The sequence below is a fragment of the Callionymus lyra genome, chromosome 18 (genome assembly GCF_982586985.1).
Source record: "Callionymus lyra chromosome 18, fCalLyr1.hap1.1, whole genome shotgun sequence".
In the NCBI taxonomy this organism is placed as follows: domain Eukaryota; kingdom Metazoa; phylum Chordata; class Actinopteri; order Syngnathiformes; family Callionymidae; genus Callionymus; species Callionymus lyra.
The window spans coordinates 16,957,896-16,978,496 of record NC_141835.1 but is presented as its reverse complement, the minus strand read 5'-3'; the positions used below and the strand labels follow the sequence as shown (position 1 = coordinate 16,978,496).

Here is a 20,601-nt window from a genome sequence, read left to right as displayed (position 1 = left end):
TTGCCAGCATGCTGGACTGAGGATGTGGAGGTGAAATGATATTTTCTTCATCTTTATTACTTATATTAATGTAATGTTTAGAGCGTTTAGCGTCGGAATCAATTTTGATTCATAGGTAATGTTTGTTACGTGCTATGATTAAAAATATATATTTTAACTTCGCGTTTGAAACAGAACGCCGAGTTGACCTCGTATTCAGTTATATCTTAATGATCTGAGAATAAATTCCTAAACGTAACAGACTAAAATGTAAAGTTTTTAGTAAAACTAATCGTCTGCTTCACGTTTCTGTCATCGCAGGTTCTTTTGCAGTGTATTTAAAACTTCACAGATTCACGTCAAGCTGAGATCTTCAGATCCACTTCTGTGTTCCCGGATTCCTGGCCCACTACTCATGGAGGCTCGACTGTACCGGGCTCCTCCCGAGGTCAGAGGGATGACCAGTCTGGACAAGCAGGCGTTCACTCAGAACATCACCGTCCCGGCCCTGCGTGTCCCCACCCGGGTCCTCAACAAAGTCATGAAGAGTTTGAAGAAGTCCACCGTTCACCGGCCGGGGATCGCCCGAGTCGTGACGGCAGAGAGCGACGAGGAGCGCCTGGTTCTGTTGGACCCTCGCACGGTGAAGTCCGCGGACTCCTTCAGCGTGTCGGAGGTGGAGGCGCTCCGGTACTTCGACGTTCCCGTGGAGCTGCAGTACCACGAGCTGACTCTGACCTACGAGAACCTGAAGAGCGAGGAGGTGCTCGAGGCCATACTCCCGGAAGGTCAGGACGTGTCCTCGGGATTCAGCCGGGTCGGGCACATCCTCCACATGAACCTGCGGGACCACCAGCTGCCTTACAAGTCTCTCATTGGTGAGTGAGTAGAGAGTGGGATTTTGTAGCTCCGGACCGTTTTGTTTAAATGCTGGTGCTGCAGGTCAAGTCATGATGGACAAGAACCCTGGAGCGACGTGTGTCGTCAACAAGACCAACACCATCGACTCCACCTACAGAAACTTCAAGATGGAGCTCCTGGCGGGAGAGGAGAACATGGTCGCCAAAGTAGGTGGCGCCCTAGAGTCGTCGTCGTTGTTGTTGAATGGAGGTGGATAGTGATAAACGTTTCTCCCGCAGGTGAAGGAAAACGGCTTCACGTACGAGTTCGACTTCTCCACCGTCTACTGGAACCCGCGCCTGAGCACAGAGCACGAGCGCATTGTTCAGCTGGTCAAGCGCGGAGACGCCGTTTTCGACGTGTTCGCCGGCGTCGGACCCTTCGTCATTCCGGCCGCCCGTGCCGGCGCCGAAGTCTTCGCCAACGACCTGAACCCCGAGTCCTTCCGGTGGCTGCAGCACAACAGCCGGGTCAACAAGGTGTCCGGGAGAGTCAGCTGCTTCAACCTGGACGGGCGGGAGTTCATCCGAGGCCCGCTGACTCAGCAGCTCCCGGCCCTGCTGGAAGCAAAAACCAACATTCACGTGGTGATGAACCTGCCCGCGCTGGCTCTGGACTTCCTGGACGCCTTCAGGGGACTCCTGCCTCGGCAGACACAAGAACACAACAAGCTGCCGACTGTCCACTGCTACGGCTTCTCCAAAGAAGAGAACACCAAGGAGGACGTGGTGAGGAGAGCCTCCACCAGCCTGGGCTTCCCTCTGGAAGGACGGTGTTCCGTACACTTTGTCAGAAACGTGGCGCCAAGCAAAGACATGTTGTGTGTGAGCTTCACGCTGCCAAAGGAGGTGCTGTTCAGTCTGGACCAGGACCAGAGTGGTGAGGGTAAAAAAAACATCCTATCTCCATGTGTGTATTTTCTGAGTTTCTCTGTTTTATACTATGTTTCTCTCCATAGATGTGTGTTTGTGTGCGTTTTTTTTTGTTGCCGTGTGTGTTTTGAGTTTCTCTGTCTTTCTCCGCTTTGTATTATGCGTCTCTGTATATGTGTGTTTGTCTCAATGTACGTTTTCTGTTCGTTTTATGTGTTTGACATTATTTGTCTCCCTGTGTGTTTCTTTTGGTATCTCTGTGTGTGTTTTTTGTGAGTATTTCTGTGTTTTACACTGTGTGTCTCTCTGTATGTGTGCATTTGTCTGTGTGTGTTTATTTTTGTGGCAGTGTGCGTTTTGTAGTTTCTCTGAGTCTTTCTGTGCTTTAAATGCGTCTCTCTGTATATGTGCGTATCTCAATGTATGTTTTCTGTGTTAGACACAAAAAGAAACACACACTAGAGACGCATAATGTCGTATGTCATTGTATCTGTGGCTGCGTTCTTTTCCTTGTCTTTGAGTTTCTATTTTTCCATCTTTTTTTGTCTTGTCTGTGTTTGTCTTAAGTGTCTCTATGTGTTTGTCCGTTTCCCCTAGTTTATCTTGTGTGTTTACCTTGCGTCTCTGTGCGTTTTTCTTTATTTGCATGCATTTTTGTTTGTGTTATACTGATAAACAATGTTTGTGTCGACAGAACCGGCGCCTAAGAAGCAAAAGTGTGAAGCGACGGAGACGTGAAGACATTTTTGGAGACAACTTGGAACATTTTAAAATATTATTTTTACGCTTTTTCCTTTTAATTAAACAAAGTCAAGAGAAGTTTGCGTAGTTTTATTTAAATACAAACACATTTAAAACTGTACAACAATGGTGCTCCAGCATCAGTGTCTCCATGGAAACAGACCTGTAAACGCCTCCTGGACCGCTCGGTGACAAGCCAGTGCTGACGTGTATCCTCCGGCAGTGTCCTGAGGCAAGGCAGCGCGCACGTGGTTCAGATACCTGACAAAACACACACCAACACACGTCAGACAGGATTGGCACCGACAGCCTGACACTGAAACTCTTGTGGCTCAAAGTGTTAGCGCTAAAGTATCAGAGGTGCGTAAGTGTGTGCAGATGTTTCCTGACGGAGCCCGAGTGTTTGTGTTCGCAAAGTAAACAGTTCCCTGCTTCATTAAGTCACACACAGGAGAGGTTTGATTCTTAAAACACACTTTAGGTGTTGTTTCTCACTGCGGTCGACGTTGTTAAGTGTGCGTCTCAATGCAGTTGTCCATCTGTGTGTCTATCATTGCATTCTTTGTGTGTCTGTGAGAGGCTGTATGTCGTTTGTCAGTCTTGAAAAGCCTTCTTTGTTGGTCTGTATTCAACAGTGTCTTTGTGTGTTAAACAACAACAAAAAAACACGTAGATAAATGCACAGTTCTCAACCACCGGGTGGCGTAAGAGAGTTTAGAGAAAGAGAATCTGCAGGAATAACTTCACCCCCCCCCCCCTCACAGTCCATGGCCTCTAACGATCTCTCGAGAGGAGAAAACTTCAAAGTCTGACGGGAAATCAGAGCAGCGTCGCCTTCTAACGTTTCTCCTTCTATTCAGACGCTTCACTCAGAAACCCAACACCTGAGTGTGTGGGTGTGTGTGTGTGTCTGAGTCTGTCTTCATCGCTGATGCGATTGTTCTGCTTTCATGACTCATGTCTGTACTGCGGTGCAAGTTCAACTGGAGAGCCAGGTGACATGATGTCGCAGTGGTCAGTACCTGCAAACCAGAAGTTAAAAAAAACAAACAACATTATCCAAGCTCATTCCGTTTTCTATAGTTCTTTCTTTTTTCTTCATTTCTTTCTGACTGAACCATGACCAGAGAAGATGGTTTGAATGGTAATTATGGTCTGTACTGTATTTGCAAGAGTCACTGCTGTACAGGAATCAATCTACTTAAAGGTTTCCTTCAATATGATGGATATATTTAATGTTTTCCCGTCACAATGACCACATTTTCAACCTGTAAACCACATTCTCAATATTTCTACCTGTTGTTCAAGATAGTTTACGTTAGTATTTTACCGCCAGTCGTCGGTTATAATAAACACGGCTGCAGTCGTTCGTTAGCATCTACTGGCTCTTCTTTATCACTCCATCTTCTTCCTCGAAAACGACCCACAAATGTCTCAAACTTTCACTGGTATCTGACAACTTCATCAGCTTCACTATCACAGCCGTGCTTGTTTACACTTGTGGTCCGAATAATTACGCGACGAGATGGCGTCGAACCAATTACAACAACCGAACCTCTTAATCATCTGCATCATGATGTCATTTAGTTAATTACAATTGTGTTACGACACTTTAAATACTGCATTCAATAATCTGTTTTACTAAAGCTCAGCTAAAATGCACATTTTTTAATCTGGTTTATTTTGTAATTCTTGTTTTATAGTTTAATGTTTTGTAGTTTTTCCATTAAAAAAAACAAACAGTTTGACTTTTTTTATAACTACTTTCTTACTTTTGTTCTTTTCCCCTGTTGTTTTTAATCGGTCTGTATGGTGTCCTTATAAATGAACAACTCTTTTTTTAATTAAATATGGAATAAAGAAAGTTGCCAACAGTAAGCGTAACACCAAGAAGACAGAGGAGTGAAGCGGCTCGTGGAGGACGACAGCAAGATTAATAATAACTTCATTATGGGCAGGGGGGGTTGCAGGAGCCCCCGTCCTTCAGAGCACTTGTCTTCTCCGGTGGCTTCCTGCAGCAGATGAGTGCATCTATTGATTACGTTTTAATGGTGAAGAAAGTGAGCTATTTCCAGCGCGGCTAAGTCTGCTCTTCCTGCTAATCTAATCCCAGAGCCGCTCGTGTGGTCGCTCCTTCCAAGAAAGCTGAGAGCGCTGTGTAACCCTATACCTGCCGCCCAGAGTGGGAGGGGGGGGTGAGATCACCTTTGGGGATCATCATCATCATCATCATCACAGCTCTTCTCTTAAACCAACCGCCCCCCCATCCCTCCCCACCTCTTAGTTCACTTCTGCAATGTTAACTTCCTGTGGAGGTCACGGACACAAGCGACAAACCTTTAACGGAACCTCAATTATTTGAATACTTTGCAAATCCACTGATCTGCAGACATTGTTTTGGTTAACCTGTGGAAATGTTTTTGAGTCACACCGACTCATATCTGAAATATGTTAATAATCTGAAGTACTTTATCCTCTTAAATATATTCTTCATGACTTTATAGACATTATTTTTGATTTTTTACTCGATTAATATGAAATACTGAATTTTTCCACATTATAACCTTCTCTTTAGTTGTAATAATATGGCTTTAATCTCGTTATTTTTATGTTTAAAGGTTCTAAAATTGTATTTTGACGTTTCCAATAAACATTTATCTCTTAAGAAAGAATCTGCTTCGAACCCATTTTATCTTTTAATTTGAACATAATCTAATTTTTAACATTATCAATTTAAATAAAATCTGATTATCACCTTTATATAATAAACATATATTCACTTTAACCATCAAATAACAACTGTGACTTTTGTTTTGTGCCTGACATGTCTACAGAATCATTTACGTTATTGAATATTGTAAAATTCCTAATGTCATCATTTCGGATTTAAAATCTCACAATTTCCTTTAACCAATAAAAAAGAAGTATTGACCTGACTTTACCATCAAATAATGATACTTTCGATCTCTAACTTTATAATGTCACGTCTTCAGGTGTTGCTTTATTAAAAATACTGAATAACAAACGATATTAATGGTGATGTAATGCGTGAAGCGACCACAGCGCCCCCCAGCTGAGAAACTATCAGAGACTTGTTCCGTTCCCTGAATTTCAACACATCTCGACTCACCCACTGTACACCCCCTCCTCGCTCTCCCCCCCCTTCGACCCGTCAGCTCGGACTACTTTTGTTCCCGAAGGTCCTGAAACTGGAGCCGGTAACATCTTTCACTCTCCGGGCCTCACTGGAGCATTAACCGCAACCCGATCCGGGTCTTTTCAAAGCCGGAGTTATTGGGTAAATATGGGTCACTCTGGCCCGGCCCATTATGTCCCCTCGGGGAAGGAGGGGAGAGACGAGTGCAGGTGATGAAGACGTCTGAGCGACACAATGAGACGGAGTGTGTGAAAGGGAGTTTTATGACGGGGGATTTCCACGTTCCAGCTAAGAATCCAGAAACAGGAAGTGAAAAACGAGAATCCTAAAGCGATTCATCGGCCAACATCTCCGGCTAATATGGCTCCAGATTCCAGAAAACACTGCAGTGTCTTTAACTCCAAGTGAAAAGTTAAGTCCAGGAACTTTCCAGAAGATCTGCCTGGTTTCCACGGTGGAACGTTCCAGAACTCGCTCGGATGAAGAAGCGCCAAGGATGCGTGGAAAACTGTGCGTGCTCCAGTACTAATGTAGCTGAAGTGTTTGTGATTTAACTTAGCTCTGTTCCTGATGTGGATCATGTCAGAGGTCAAAGTCCTCCTTAGCTTTGACCAAACAAGCTAAAGTTGTAAAGATGCTAACTTCCTAACGTAGCCGAGGTATGAATTCTCATGTCCAGTCCTTAGCTTTGACCAAACATAGCTAAAGTTTTAAAGATGCTAACTTCCTAAAGTAGCCGAGGTATCGATTCTCATGCCCAATCCTTAGCTTTGACCAAACATAGCTAAAGTTTTAAAGATGCTAACTTCCTAAAGTAGCCGAGGTATGGATTCTCATGTCCAATCCTTAGCTTTGACCAAACATAGCTAAAGTTTTAAAGATTTTAACTTCCTAACGTAGCCGAGGTATGGATTCTCATGTCCAATCCTTAGCTTTGACCAAACATAGCTAAAGTTGTAACAATGCTAACTTCCTAGCATAGCCGAGGTATGGATTCTCATGTCCAGACCTTAGCTTTGACCAAACACAGCTAAAGTTGTAACAATGCTAACTTCCTAACGTAGCCGAGGTATGGATTCTCATGTACAGACCTTAGCTTTGACCAGACATAGCTAAAGTTTTAAAGATGCTAACTTCCTAACGTAGCCGAGGTATAGATTCTCTTGTCCAATCATTAGCTTTAACTAAATAAAGCTAAGGTTTTAAAGATGCTAACTTCCCAACGTAGCCGAGGTATGGATTGTCATGTCCAGTCCTTAGCTTTGACCAAACATAGCTAAAGTTTTAAAGATGCTAACTTCCTAACGTAGCCACGGTATGGATTCTCATGTCTAGTCCTTAGCTTTGACCAAACATAGCTAAAGTTTTAAAGATGCTAACTTCCTAACGTAGCCAAGGTATGGATTCTCATGTCCAGTCCTTAGCTTTGACCAAACATAGCTAAAGTTTTAAAGATGCTAACTTCCTAAAGTAGCCGAGGTATCGATTCTCATGCCCAATCCTTAGCTTTGACCAAACATAGTTAAAATGTTAAAGATGCTAACTTCCTAAAGTAGCAGAGGTATGGATTCTCATGTCCAATCCTTAGCTTTGACCAAACATAGCTAAAGTTTTAAAGATTTTAACTTCTTAACGTAGCCGAGGTATGGATTCTCATGTCCAATCCTTAGCTTTGACCAAACATAGCTAAAGTTGTAACAATGCTAACTTCCTAGCATAGCCGAGGTATGGATTCTCATGTCCAGACCTTAGCTTTGACCAAACATAGCTAAAGTTGTAACAATGCTAACTTCCTAACGTAGCCGAGGTATAGATTCTCTTGTCCAATCATTAGCTTTAACTAAATAAAGCTAAGGTTTTAAAGATGCTAACTTCCCAACGTAGCCGAGGTATGGATTGTCATGTCCAGTCCTTAGCTTTGACCAAACATAGCTAAAGTTTTAAAGATGCTAACTTCCTAACGTAGCTGAGGTATGGATTCTCATGTTCAATCATTAGCTTTGACCAAACATAGCTAAAGTTGTAATGATGCTAACTTCCAAATGTATCCTAGGTATGGATTCTCATATCCAGTCCTTAGCTTTAAGCAAACATAGCTGAAGTTTTAAAGATGCTAACTTCCTAACGTAGCCGAGGTATGGATTCTCATGTTCAATCCTTGGCTTTGACCAAACATAGCTAAAGTTGTAACAATGCTAACTTTCTAACATTGCCGAGGTATGGATTCTCATGTCCAGTCCTTAGCTTTCTCAAATAAAGCTGGTGTAATAATGCTAAGAATCAAATTTTAGCAACACTAAGATGTAGCCGACATCAAAATGACTTTGAATTTGAGCCGACAAATCCAAGCCTCACCTAAATTCACTAGCTAAAACAGTTGTTAGCATGCTGTAGCTCAGGTGTAGCTGCAAGCTCAGGTAGATGAAGTGCATCATGTAGTGTCACCCAGAAGTCCTGAACTCTGCTGCAGCAGTAGCAGGAATACTGGGAACATCGGGTGAGATACGGGGGGGAAACGGGGGTGGGTGGGGGGGGGGGGGGGGGTGAGCCACACACCTGTCAGATGATTTGTCATTATAGAGGGGGTCAACACTCAGCTGTCACCCCCTAATCACCCGTCCTACCCCCTCAAATCTCCCCTTCCCTCTACTGCTCCGCTCCAAAAACACCCCTCGCATTCCTGAGGCGGATCCGGTTACTTCCCGTCCTCCCCCCTTCCTGCCCCCCGACCCCGAGTGAAAATCTACCTCTGTGAAAAAAAGACAAAACACACTGGAGGGATTGTGAGGGTCTACGCTCGCCACACAAATGTTTGTTTCCGCAACACGAGGTCTTCTTTCGGGGGGGAATTTACCCCGAAACCCCCTGAAGTCCGACAGGCCCTACTCTCACAGGTCTACTGTGTCTGTCGGCAGCTGCTGTCGGGTCACCGCTCGTCCTCCTCTGGGACGAGTTCGTACGCCGGGTCATTAGTGAACCGTCAGGTGGGTGACATCACTTCCTGCTCGGATGTTTTTTTTAAGATGATGAGATCGAAATAAAAGAGAAGACTCAGTCATAAATAAATAATAATTATAAGAAACCAAAGTTTGGCGAAGTCAATAAGAAGCTTCATCACGTGGAGCGAAAACATCTTGGGATCAAGAATAAGAAAAACATATGAGCCAATAGGGACATTGCAAACACGCTCTGGCTCTGGAACAACTCATGATCCAGCAGACATAGCTGAGAGTGAGCGGCTCTTTCATTCAGAACATTTGAAACAAGAGAACATCAACACGTAAATGAGAAAACTGTCAGGCCTAAACTGAAGCAGCGCTGTGGGCATGCAGTTCACAAATGGGACCTGCAGGGGGAAACAGAGTACGGCTCACTGCTTACAGCAAACGCGCTTCATTTCAGGTGCCGCGGGAAACTATACAGATGGTATTAATGTAAAAGTATATGCTGAGTATTAAAGTATAAAAGGAAAACAGTGATTTAAAAAATATAATTAAACAATTTTATCATTATGATTATCATGTATACAGTAACGAATATAATCATTTGAAATTATTAAGTAAGAACGTAAATAAACAAAAAAACGCTTTATTATGGAAAACGTAATCAACATAATTAAAGTATATAAAATAGATACATAAAACCAAATAAAAGAGGTAAATATATATTTGAAAATATGTTTTAAAGAAAAACAATAACTATTGTATTATTTTTTATTATTAGTATTAATTTTATTATCAAATAAAAATGAAATATTTAAAAGGTATTTTACACGTAATTCAAATATTTGTGCAGGTTTTAAAAGAAAAGAATATGAATATTTTACATGAAAAGTTATCTTAAGAGTCCAAAATAATATAGTAATGAATAGAAATCTAAAGTCAATTAGTGATCGTCACTAAGAGGGAGAGGGAGGGGCTGATGTTATTGTCATCGTTAACTAAATGGTCGGTGAGGAGTGGGGGGGGGGGGGGTGTAGATGCTGATCAGTAAATGGCTGCGAGCACGAAACCCGCCTTGGCTCTGGTTCTGGGAAAAGAGCAGCAGCTCACTAGTGGAGGAATAAAGGTCTCCCAGTGGGACTCTGCTCCAGTATCAGTTACCTGAGCACCTCAAGCACCTCTGGGGGGGCAGAGAGGATTTCAATTATGACCAGGAGTAGACAATGAGAGGAAGGATGGGTGAGGGGGGGGGCAGTCGGGGTGGTCACATGAGTCTCTCTTCTCAACTCCTGAGAGTAGATGAAACAACTGGTGAGGGAGGAGACCAGTGCAAGCTTATTGACCATTACATTACGACCAGTTTCAAATCAGCCTTGACCCAGAGCTCCACCTGCTATTCTGGTTCAGGACAACCACACTGGCGGCGCCACGTGATGACGCACCGGTGGTCATAATGTAATCCTGGCCGGGCCTCCCCTCTGAACTAAAACCGAGGTGGAGACCTCGTCACCCCGGGACGTGAATAAACCGGGCGTCCCTGAACTCGTCTGCTGGCAGACTTCCTGCTCTGAGGTCACCGCAGCAGTAGACCACCTGACCCAGCTCGGTGGTCTGACCGTGGGCTCAGAATAGCGGCTGCCATCTCAGGTGAGACCAGGTCCAGAGACGGAGCGGCTTCAGTGGAGTGTTCCGTCCTCAGAGAAGATCAATATTTGCTCAGAGGAACAACAATAGTGATCCGGCCTCCACCAGCTCGGCCTGTTAATGGCCTGTTTACTCAGACAGACGGGATAATGGGCTGGAGGGGTTGGTGGGGAGGGGGCCGGGCCTGGTGATGGACACACTTGAGGGCTTTTTGATCCAGTTAGCAGCTTCACGACTACAGCTTCACTTCTGCCAGAAGTCACTCAAGTGTTTCTCAAAGTGACTTGGACCAAGGAGGCTTTGGAGTCCAACTGTGGTGACACCGACAGTGAAACAGCAAACCCCAAATCTATACCTAGGTCTTAATCTTGAAATCGTGAACCAAAGTGTGACCCATTCATATTGTTGAAATTTTATTTTAGCTTTTAAAATGGAAACGTTCCTTGACTTGCTAGCACAACACACAGTGTAGGCAAGCAAGGTAAGACACCTGGGCGTCGTCTCCTTCTGCACCACAGAGAGTGATGCAACTTAAAATGATTTTAAAATTTAATTTAATGTTTTTTTTTAAAGTAATCCGTACAACTTTTTTTGTAACTTCAAAAACCAGATGACACAATAAGCTCTCTAAACATACAAATAAATGAATCACAGATTTATTCTTAAATCAATGTAGGTTATTTGCAATACTTATATACCGATTTGTTGGTGTATGATGTTATAATTTTGTTTATACTTTTCCCTTAATTTTATTATTATTATTCTTCCTTGTATACTTCAATCAAATATAATGTTGTCTTTACAATTAGTTTACTCTTCAATTATTTTTAGAAAAATAATTCTTCTTTTAATCACTACTATTTATTAAACGTTTTGTAAAGCCTGTAAAAAATGTTTTAATTTGTTTAAACTATTCTTTAGTTTTCTTTTTAAACCTCAGATTTTCTCAAATTTTCTTTCATGGTTTTCTGTCAGTACTACTTGAGGTCTGTTTTTATATTATGCATTTTGAAAAAATGTATTTCCGACTTCTGAAAGTAGTAAGAGTGCAGGGGTCAGAGGTCACGAATGTGGACCTGAGTGACGGCACCTCAGAGGGCCGCGAGTTCTGGACCTCCATCTCTCACGCGCTCAGCTTTGATGGTGAAGCAAGCGCCGTTGAGCTTGACCTCTCGTGACCCCTCCCGGAGGAGCGGCGCCCTCTGATGTGCTTTTATGGCCACAGATAAAAATCTGCGTGTTTCTGAGCTCATCGCTTAAACATTCCAGAGTCAGTCCTGGCAGCTAAATACTTTTACAACTTTAGTCCAGGGGAGCTCGGTCATCCCAGAGGAGCTTGGTGTAGAGCCGGTGAACCAACATGACGGACAATCCTGACTTCACTGAATCTCTGGTTCATATAGGAAAAGGTGGGAAATTTCCTCATGGGCCAAATTTTATACAGTGGCCATTTTGAAAAACAAAGTAGCAAAGACTATAAAATCAAGTAATAAAATCAAGCTGCTAAAATGCTAAAATGATTATTTTATTCAACTTTTCTTTTTAAGAATCTGATTTAAAAGTTCATTTTTTTCACAAACATGCTTTTATATTATTTTTAAGGGACAATAAATTGACAAAATCAGAGGACAAAATGAGCTAAAACCCCCCTAGTCATAGTTAGAGACTAGTAATAAAAAATACATATAAATACCAAATAAAATTGTCGTTACTGCAATTTGCCAAGGTCTGGTCTACGGGTGTGTACTGAAAACAATCTGGCGATACACATCATGATACAGGGGCTACTATATGTACTCTAGGAACAACAATATATTTGTTGTATTGCCAGAGTGAAACCAAAATATGTCCAGATATCAGCTTTAAAAGCTGCTGGGGTCGACTGTATCCTCTCGTCCATCACCAGGCTGTCAATGTTCATTCAGCTGCCATCTAGCAGCTGGAAGTTTAAATTCAACAGAAAAATTAACAAAAGACGTGAATTTGTTCATGTTAATTGTTAAAAAAAAAGAATTATTTAACACACATTATTAAACTATAAACCATCAAAACTATGGTAACACATTTATTATGATCTCCAAGCCAAAAATGAAAAAGAAAATATAATAACATATGTATATTTATATTTTAAATAATCGATATAAGGCTGTCAAATATCTATACATTTTAATTGAGAAGATCATCACTATATATCGCCAAATTAATATTTTCTAACACCCCTACTCTGATGTAGGAAGTCCAGACTCGTGCGCTCCGCCACAGACTTGTGGTCCCTTGTTCGCACCTTTGGGTAACCAGACCTGCGCTGAACTGGAGACATGATCTCCTGTGTCACGTCTTGTGTTATCTGATCCAGTAACTTCAGACCTTCACACCATGTCAGACCCGAGCGAGAGACTCGTCAGCTCAGCTTCGATGCCCACAGATTTCATATTTGCATAGACTTCGGGTCCTGCGAGGGCCAAACGACAATTTGACTTGCAAACCCGTCCGTGTGAACGCGTCACCGGTCCGCCACACCGCGGTGTCCGTGCTAGCTAGCGCACCAATATCTGGGTCAGGAGCAAAAACTGCAGCATCTCAGCAACTTCCTGTCCATTAGTGTGGGCATGACCGCCAGTGCCACAGCAGACATTTGGAGCCTCAGAGATGTTGCTGTAAAACAAAAAAAAAACGACGGTGCCACTTTCCTCTCAGACGACTTGTTCACCACAACTTTTTGATCACTGGACTAACACAAGTGTGGACGATGCCTTTAGTCTCTTCAAATGTGTCGTCATGCATGTCAAGTCTGCGTTTGTGTTATCAGTTTTATCTTGATCTTTAAAATATATACTTTATTGAATATTGTTTTGATTGTTTAAGCGCTTTGTGACCCTGGTCTGGAAAAGCGCTCTACAAATAAAAATTACTTACTTACTTACAATGTTTAGAAATTCATTCATTCATTCTTTTTCGGCTTTTTCCCTTATGGGGTTTACAAGGGGGCTGGAGCCTATCCCAGTTTCTACTGGCGAGAGGCAGGGGACACCCTGGACAGGACTGTCTGTCACAGGGCACACAAAGTTCCCAATCAACCTCTGTATGTTTTTGGACAGTGGGAGGAAACCGGAGTGCCCAGAGTAAACCCACCCAACACGGGGAGAACATATAAACTCCACAGAGAAATATTATTTTGTTATTTAACTGTAGATTGAACGTTCTAATTTTCAACATTTTCGAATAAAGAAAGTGCTACAGGGTGGTAAGTTTCACTTCAATGTAGCTAACACTGTTAGCCACTGGCTAAGCTAGCAACTACCCCAAGTCTATGGCCGAACAAAATGTATATTTACCAACAAAAAGTATGATATTAAGAGCCTCATGTTATCCCAATTTTCGACATCAAACAACTCAAATTCCTTTTTTTGTGTGAATGTTGATGTCCCATCGATTAACATATTAATATGAACATCTACTTTGAGCCGAGGTCCACATAGTGCGTGCGACTTAAATATTTATTTTTAAACTTTATCTCATTCATACTCTTCAGCTGCACTTTTAACCCTTTGAATACATTTTGATTTATTTTTTGGAAATAAAACTAGTCACAAAAGGTTTGGTAGAACGACCCACGCCGCCCTTGAGCAAAGCGTTCCTCGTAGCCTCAGAGGGAGAACGACGGCTCCGACTGAAAGGGAGAGGTTCGAATCCCGAGAGAGCGTCTCAGACTAAACACGACTCGTTCAGCTGCTCCACTCCGACAAACCGCCAAACGACGGACGCCTGAAAGGCAACTCACTTTTTCCAGCCAAGGAAGATGTAAAGCGAGGGAAGGTCTGCGAGGAGGGGGGAGGACGGCGGTGGTGGTGGGGGGGGGACACTTAGCAGAGCATTGAGCTCCACTGTCAGGGAGAGAGAGACGGCTAATTTGGGGGCAGAGCTGCCAACACAAACAACTGCTCTGGCTCACAGTCGTTGTCAGCACTTGAGGTTTTTCGACTCAGAATTTTCAACACGCAGCAGCCAACAGTCCACCCCACTTTTTATGAACACCCCCCCTCCTCCTCCCTCTTTTATTTAAAACTCACCCCCCCAATCCCCTCCGGGCGACTCCCACCTCGTCAAATATCTCGTCCCGGTCCAAGAATCCGAGTTTCTCTTTCATCGCTCTCACAGCTTTAAAAGTATTCTGGTGGAAAACGAACCAGATGATCGCGAGGCTGAGGAGCAGGGACTCCACATGGTCCTCGGGTAGGTCTGTGAGTCCAGAGGAAGTCTATGAAAAGGGTCTACAGAATGTCCACGAGAAAACTGAACCGGACAGACCAGGTCCATGAGAGAATAGAGGGGGCCTTGGACCTGGTCTGAGAAAGTCCAAACAAGCACCTCCATCTTTGCTTCTTCAGACTGGAGGGCAATACCATTATGACCACTTGAACAGTGATACACCTCAAGCTTCAACTAAGGCTCTGCAAAAAGTCCCAGTGAAGTAGGTCATAATATTGTGTACATATGTTTGACGTACTGTGGTTTGGTTCCATTGTGTGTTTGTGTGCAATAGAATATTTACTCTGTCTGTGTAGTCGACATGAAAGTCGGGGGAGGAGGCAACTGGAGCCACAACCATCACAGAGGTCTTGGTCGGAACCAGCGTATAGAACAAGTAGTCAGACGAGTTTGACAATCCATCATCGCTCCATCCATCCATCCATCCTTCATCATCAATGGATACTTCAGTCACTAATGCATTCGTCTCTTTCATCTCTCCATCATGTATCCATCCAAACATCTCTCCACCATCTCCTCAACAATCCCTTCACTAGGTGATCACAGTCTCGTGACACACCTCCTCAGACACCGCAAGTCACCTCCTTCCGGGGGTCACGACCTTATGTAACCAGAAAGTTCAGGCCACCAAGACCTCGTTCGTCATCTTGTCCGAGCGGCAACAATCAGTCCTAGTGCTCCCTGATCCGGACCGCAGGGGACCAGCGGAGATCAGGTGCGAGGACTCTGAAGACAAATGGCCGCTGGAGCCGCTGTCACCGAGAAAAAGTGCAGCTTCATCCAAACTTTACGCTTCCTTCACAGGTCAGCGAGCCGTCCGGCGGCCGAGTGTGCAAACCCATTTTCACCCTCACACACACCAGCTGACACTGAAGAACCGAACCTGAGCTTGAACTTGAAGAAAATAATATAAGATATTTAGTTTGTATTCAAATATGATTAAACATTTGTTTTATTAAGGATATTGCTTTAAATTACATATATAATTTACATGTTTATTGAACTCTGACACTATAGGTTTTTGCTCCATGTTTACTACATTTGTCTTTTCAATTATTTATATCATTTATTTTATTATCGTATACATGTATTTTTTTACTCTATTATCAATTAATACATTTTTTAATTGCCATTTTATTATTTCAATTAATTTATTCTTTTCATAGGAGCACTTAACTTTTTATTCCATTAATTTGTCTTTTCCTATATTTCATTTCATTTCATTCATATTTCATAATTCATACTATTATAAATGATCAAATAATAATTTTAACCCTTTGTCTTGAAGGCTCGAAAACAAAGGTGTTTGAGGTGGTGAAGGTCGTTCAGGGATACCTCAAACACATTTGTTTTTGGGCCTTCGGGTCATCTTTGCTCTGAGGGAACACAAATTAAAGCATAATCAAGTGTTTTAATTAGTTAAAAAAATTAAATACAAATGGATGAACTCGATAAACGCAGCAGTGCATCATGGGAGTTGTGGTCCATCAGAGGGAGCCCCGGGGGTGGACCGAGTCTCATTTATCTAGTGCTGGTCCTCGTGGACCCTGAACTGCTGACGCTTCCTCCCGCCACCTCTGTCTCCTCTTCAGTGTCCGCCGCTGCGAAAAAAAGTCCGTCTATCTGCATATTGATGGTTCTGACCCGGAGAAGCGGCGTCTCAGCACTTCACTGCATACATCATGTAAATACGTTTTTCTCTTCGCTGCCTCGGAGAAACCGATTGTTTTCCGGAGCGTCGTCCCGCCGCCCACAACCTCTCGCGTCTGCTTCCTCTTTACAGCGGGTCGTTGCGGGTCTGCGGGCCGCTCAAGTGCAGACGGCCGGCGCTCGCCGTCTGATGGATGGCGAGTAGCGATGGCGTCATGGATTGATCGTCCCAGAGGGGCCGCCGGGTGGGGGAGGGGGGGTGGAGGGGGATGAGGGCACTTCCTGAGTGTGTTAATGGAGGCGGCGTCCGTCTCTCAAAACCTTCTTTCACTCTCAAGCCCAGAAGGTTCTGAACCGGTAACCCCAGCAGAGGTCAGCAAGTCACGGCCCAGGGGCCTACCATGGCCAGTTGGCCGTTATTATCTGGTCCTGATTTAGAAACTCCGCAAAGTTCCAATTCTGAAAAGGTTAAACTCCTTTTTGAAAATATTTTATTTATTTATTTTGATTTTCTATTTTTTCCCCCTCCATTTTAATAAGAGAATTACTAGCTTTTACCGAATCAAAGTTTCAAAGAACTTTCATTCTATATTTCTGTTTTTAATTTAAAAAAAAAGTTTTTTTTTAAGAAAATGTTTTAATTTAAGTGTCTTAAGTAGATCTTGGACTTCTATTGTACTCATCAGTTTCCGTCCGTTTGTACAAAACTCTCTTTCCTTTGAAATGTTTACATTAGAAAATGTACTGCTTTGTGACCCTGGTCTGGAAAAGCACTATACAAATAAAAATTAATTACTTACTTACTTAAGCCCCGCCCACTTTTTATGGAGTTGAAATCTTTACTGTGTCTCAAATCGCATACTACTCTTAGTGTGCTAGAAGTTAGTATGCATCAGGATAGTGTACCTACTAACTAGTACGCAAATTCTCCACAGATAGTATGTCTCAAATCAAACACTGCTGCTACACACTAACCGGAGATCACATGACAGCTTCTTCTTCTACTTCTATTTAACGATGTTTCAACCAGCTGTTTGAACGCTATCGCCGACACCTGCTGGCAGCACGTATTGCAACTTTGGAAAAAGAAATAAAGAAAAAATATGAGAATCAAAATAACCGCGATATATTTAAGCTGGTATCAGCAGCGAAGACGTGTTTATCCTCCTACTGCTGCGGAAAATGCACCTGTAAGTATATTAATATATATGCATTTATATATGACGTAACTTCCGTTTAAAACGTCACTAAGATGGCGGCCGTTTAGTGTGGTTAGTGTCCATCGAACCATGCTCAGTTTTGTGGGCATGTTAGTATGCCAATTTAGTGTGCATGGCGCACTAAATTTCACATACTAAGAATTGAGACGCACTAACGTACTAAAAATACTAACTTTTAGTATGCTAGTATGCGATTTGAGACACAGAAATAGTTTACCACAACCACACCCACTCTGCTTTGATTGGTCAAACATTAAAGTTACTCATGAATCCCGGAAGTCTCCACTTGTATAAACAAAGCGGTGCGTGATCACAGCTGTCTGGAGGAGGAGTGCAGACCATTATAACGTCATAATGGCCCCGCTCTCGTAACCTCTTGTTTGCCGAGATTTCGGACAGGGGAGAACTTAATAAAGTAATAACTTCAAATCATTGTCATGATGAGAGGAAGACTTTAACGTTTGAAACATGTGAGTGAGTCAGGAGAGTTGGGTTTTTACATAAGTTGCCCTTTAACAACGCATTTTACTTCTTAAGTCTCTCTCTCTCTTCAGTTCATCAGAAAAAACACAACGACGCTCAACAGTAGCACTTACCCTAGTCTGCCGAGCTGGTCCAGTTCTGGCACTGGGGGTCCATAGGTCTTGATCTGAAGCGACTGATACTGGTACAGAACGTCTGTGAGCGTTGGCAGAGGCTGAAGAGAAACTGTTTGACCCTGCAGAGAGAGACATTTTTAAATTGAAGACGAGATTCTCCTCTTAGTAGGTCGACATTAGTTTCTGTTTACATTGTAGAAACAAAGTTCAAGTGCGAGTTTGCTCGTGGACACCTCCACATTTCAACCTTCCATTATTTCACTAATCTTTATTGGGCTGTCGACAAAAAACAAACAAAACAAACAACTTCTAATGTATTTCCTTAACTTAAAAATACAAAGGATCTACAAAGAAAATAGTTGAATACTTTTGAAGTATAGCAAAAGAAAGAAATAAAACAAGTAAAAGCTGAAGTCAGAAAGTAAAAGGAACTCAATGAATAAACGCAATGCAAAACCGTAATTCTAGTTGACAGATAATATAACATTTAAGACAAAAGACAGAAAAGAATGAAATTAATAATGAACCAAATTAACGTTTACATGATCATTACTTTCACATTACGATTGTAAAACAAATTAATTTAAAGGAAAAATGCAGAGAAAAAACAGCTTGGAGAGAAAACAAGAGTTTTAGGAAGTATAAATAGAAATGATAAGATGTCAGGCTCAGGGTCGTCTTGCAAACACGTGGCATGACAGCACGTCAACAACACGACATCCTCGCAGAGGTTTCAGAGCGACTGGAGGAAGAAGAGTAAACAAGAGGGAGCTAATGAAAACCAAACCCCACCACTAACCAGTGACCTCACACACACTCCATTGATTTCCCCCGAGGAGGCTCGTTTTGTGTACGACTGTTGTTTTAGTGCCGTTAGCGTCGGAAAACATTGCGCGAAAAAGTCGTGGAACACCACTCAGACCACTGACCACTCCACGAGAGGTGGTCATAATGTTATGGCCGACCAATGAAGGATATTGTGATAGACTATATGACACGTCACAACTTTTTATGAATAGATGACGACATGTGCGGCAGGAGTCCAGGCTTTTACAGGACTTTTAATAAAGTATAAAAACAATCGACAGTCTTGATTGTAAAATTCCAGGAATTCCTAGACTTCCTGGCCTCCGATGAGAGAAACGATCGTGAAAACAAACCATCGTTGTTGTTGTTGGTTCAAGCCGCGAAGACTCTTGAGAAGCAACATCTCAGAGGAATGTCGGTTTTTCTTCACCGACACAAGATTCTCTATAGTTTCACTTTAACCTTTGACCTCTGGGCGCAGGCGATCCCCCATCCTGTCCACCCATCCACTCGACACAGTGCGACCCCCCTCATGTGGGCTAATGAAACCCAGAAGCTGGGGACCCCCGCACCCCGTCAGCTCTCCTCATCCATCTCCCTCCAAGCCATTGGACGTGAGACCTGACGGGCTCTGGAAACGGTTGTGGAGCCGAGAGAACCTCCAGTCATGAACATTCCATCACACGAGTCACCTTCAGGACACTCCACTCCAGGAAACAAAGACTCTTCTCAGTGGAAAAACCACACGACTGTGAACCGGACCCGGTCCAAGACCGGGTCAGCTCTTCTTAGTAAAGTAAAAGACAGTGAAAACGAGTGAGAACAAACGGGCAAAAGAAAAGTGACAAGCTTGGTCATCTGGGAGACACTCAAGGTAGAGCCTCCATCTGGGGTGGAGCTTCTGAACCTCCATAGCAGTGGTCCCTAACCCATGGTCCTCGGACCGGTACATGAGGCATTTGTTAGTGGGCCCACAGAAAGAAAAACATACTGAAATAGTTTCTATTCTATTGATTATGACTGATGTCTGAAAGGCATTTTACCAGATATTCTTTAGTGGGACGAACAAAAAAAAACCTATAACTTGAAAGTGTCTTGAGATAACTTTGTTAGGATAAGAAACTTTAAATAAAATTGAACTGAATTGAAAAATAAAAAACACAAAAAGCAATGTTGAAAAATTAAAAAGCAATAGATTAGGAATAAATTGTAATTGATAGATAAAAATGTATAATGACCGTAAAGAAAAGATTACATTTAAATGGAAAGAATATAAAAATTTAAGAAATAAAATAGCTAAAAAAAAGAAAGGCAAAAACCGAAAACCGAAAGCAAATAAGAGTAATGACTTTAATTAAACGAAAACTAAATTCTAGTAAATGAAAAAAAAAATATGAAACCTTTACATAATCATAAAATTTGCAATTTAATTTAAAAAGAAATATGCTCAGAAAAACAAAACGGAAAGAAAAAATAATGAATATAATTTCTATTCAATTGATTATTACTTTATAAAAGGTGTTTTATTTTAAAGTCTGTAAAAGCCAGGAGACGCACAAATACAGTACACCATCGTCGGCATACAGTACAATCAAATATACACAGATGCAAATACGCAAACATGTAGTTGCCCAGAGATCGTGCTGAGTCAGCGTTATGGCGAGATGTATTTTACATGCACTTAATAGTAGGTTCTTTTTTCCGCCCATCATGCTATTTTATATTTACATTTTCATCTGAAGGTTGGTCCCCGAGTCCAGTCCAGGGTACGAAGAAGTTCGGAGACCCTTGCTCTGCCGCACAACAACCCTGCAAATGGGC

The 20,601-nt window shown here is 42.5% G+C and overlaps 2 protein-coding genes across 3 annotated transcripts in view; one reads left to right on the top strand and one right to left on the bottom strand.

Moving 5' to 3' along the window:
• The first annotated feature begins 2 nt into the window (after positions 1-2).
• trmt5 (tRNA methyltransferase 5) lies at positions 3-2,570 on the top strand. Of its 2 annotated transcripts, none has more exons than XM_087780285.1 (5): positions 3-30; positions 301-857; positions 922-1,046; positions 1,119-1,758; positions 2,446-2,570. In XM_087780285.1, exons 1-5 carry the CDS (start codon positions 23-25, stop codon positions 2,487-2,489), a joined length of 1,374 nt encoding a protein of 457 aa, XP_087636411.1. In that variant the 5' UTR covers positions 3-22; the 3' UTR covers positions 2,490-2,570. The 2 variants fall into 2 exon arrangements, with proteins under 2 accessions (XP_087636411.1, XP_087636410.1); XM_087780284.1 differs by having other exon boundaries at positions 1,119-1,764.
• The window catches only part of mnat1 (MNAT1 component of CDK activating kinase), a 31,676-nt gene continuing 13,643 nt past the window's right edge, over positions 2,569-20,601 (bottom strand). Inside the window, exons 7-8 of the mRNA XM_087780287.1 lie at positions 17,971-18,092; positions 2,569-2,753 (exon numbers count right to left, since the gene is read on the bottom strand). Of these exons, the coding sequence (XP_087636413.1) occupies positions 2,633-2,753; positions 17,971-18,092 (243 nt within the window). The 3' untranslated portion in view covers positions 2,569-2,632. The remainder of the gene's footprint in view (positions 2,754-17,970; positions 18,093-20,601) is intronic.

Excerpts from the sequence above, each read along its gene's own strand:
- trmt5 (XM_087780284.1), top strand. Across the intron at positions 858-921 it reads GCCTTACAAGTCTCTCATTG|GTCAAGTCATGATGGACAAG; the intron begins GTGAGTGAGTAG and ends CTGGTGCTGCAG. Across the intron at positions 1,765-2,445 it reads CCAGGACCAGAGTGGTGAGG|AACCGGCGCCTAAGAAGCAA; the intron begins GTAAAAAAAACA and ends TTGTGTCGACAG.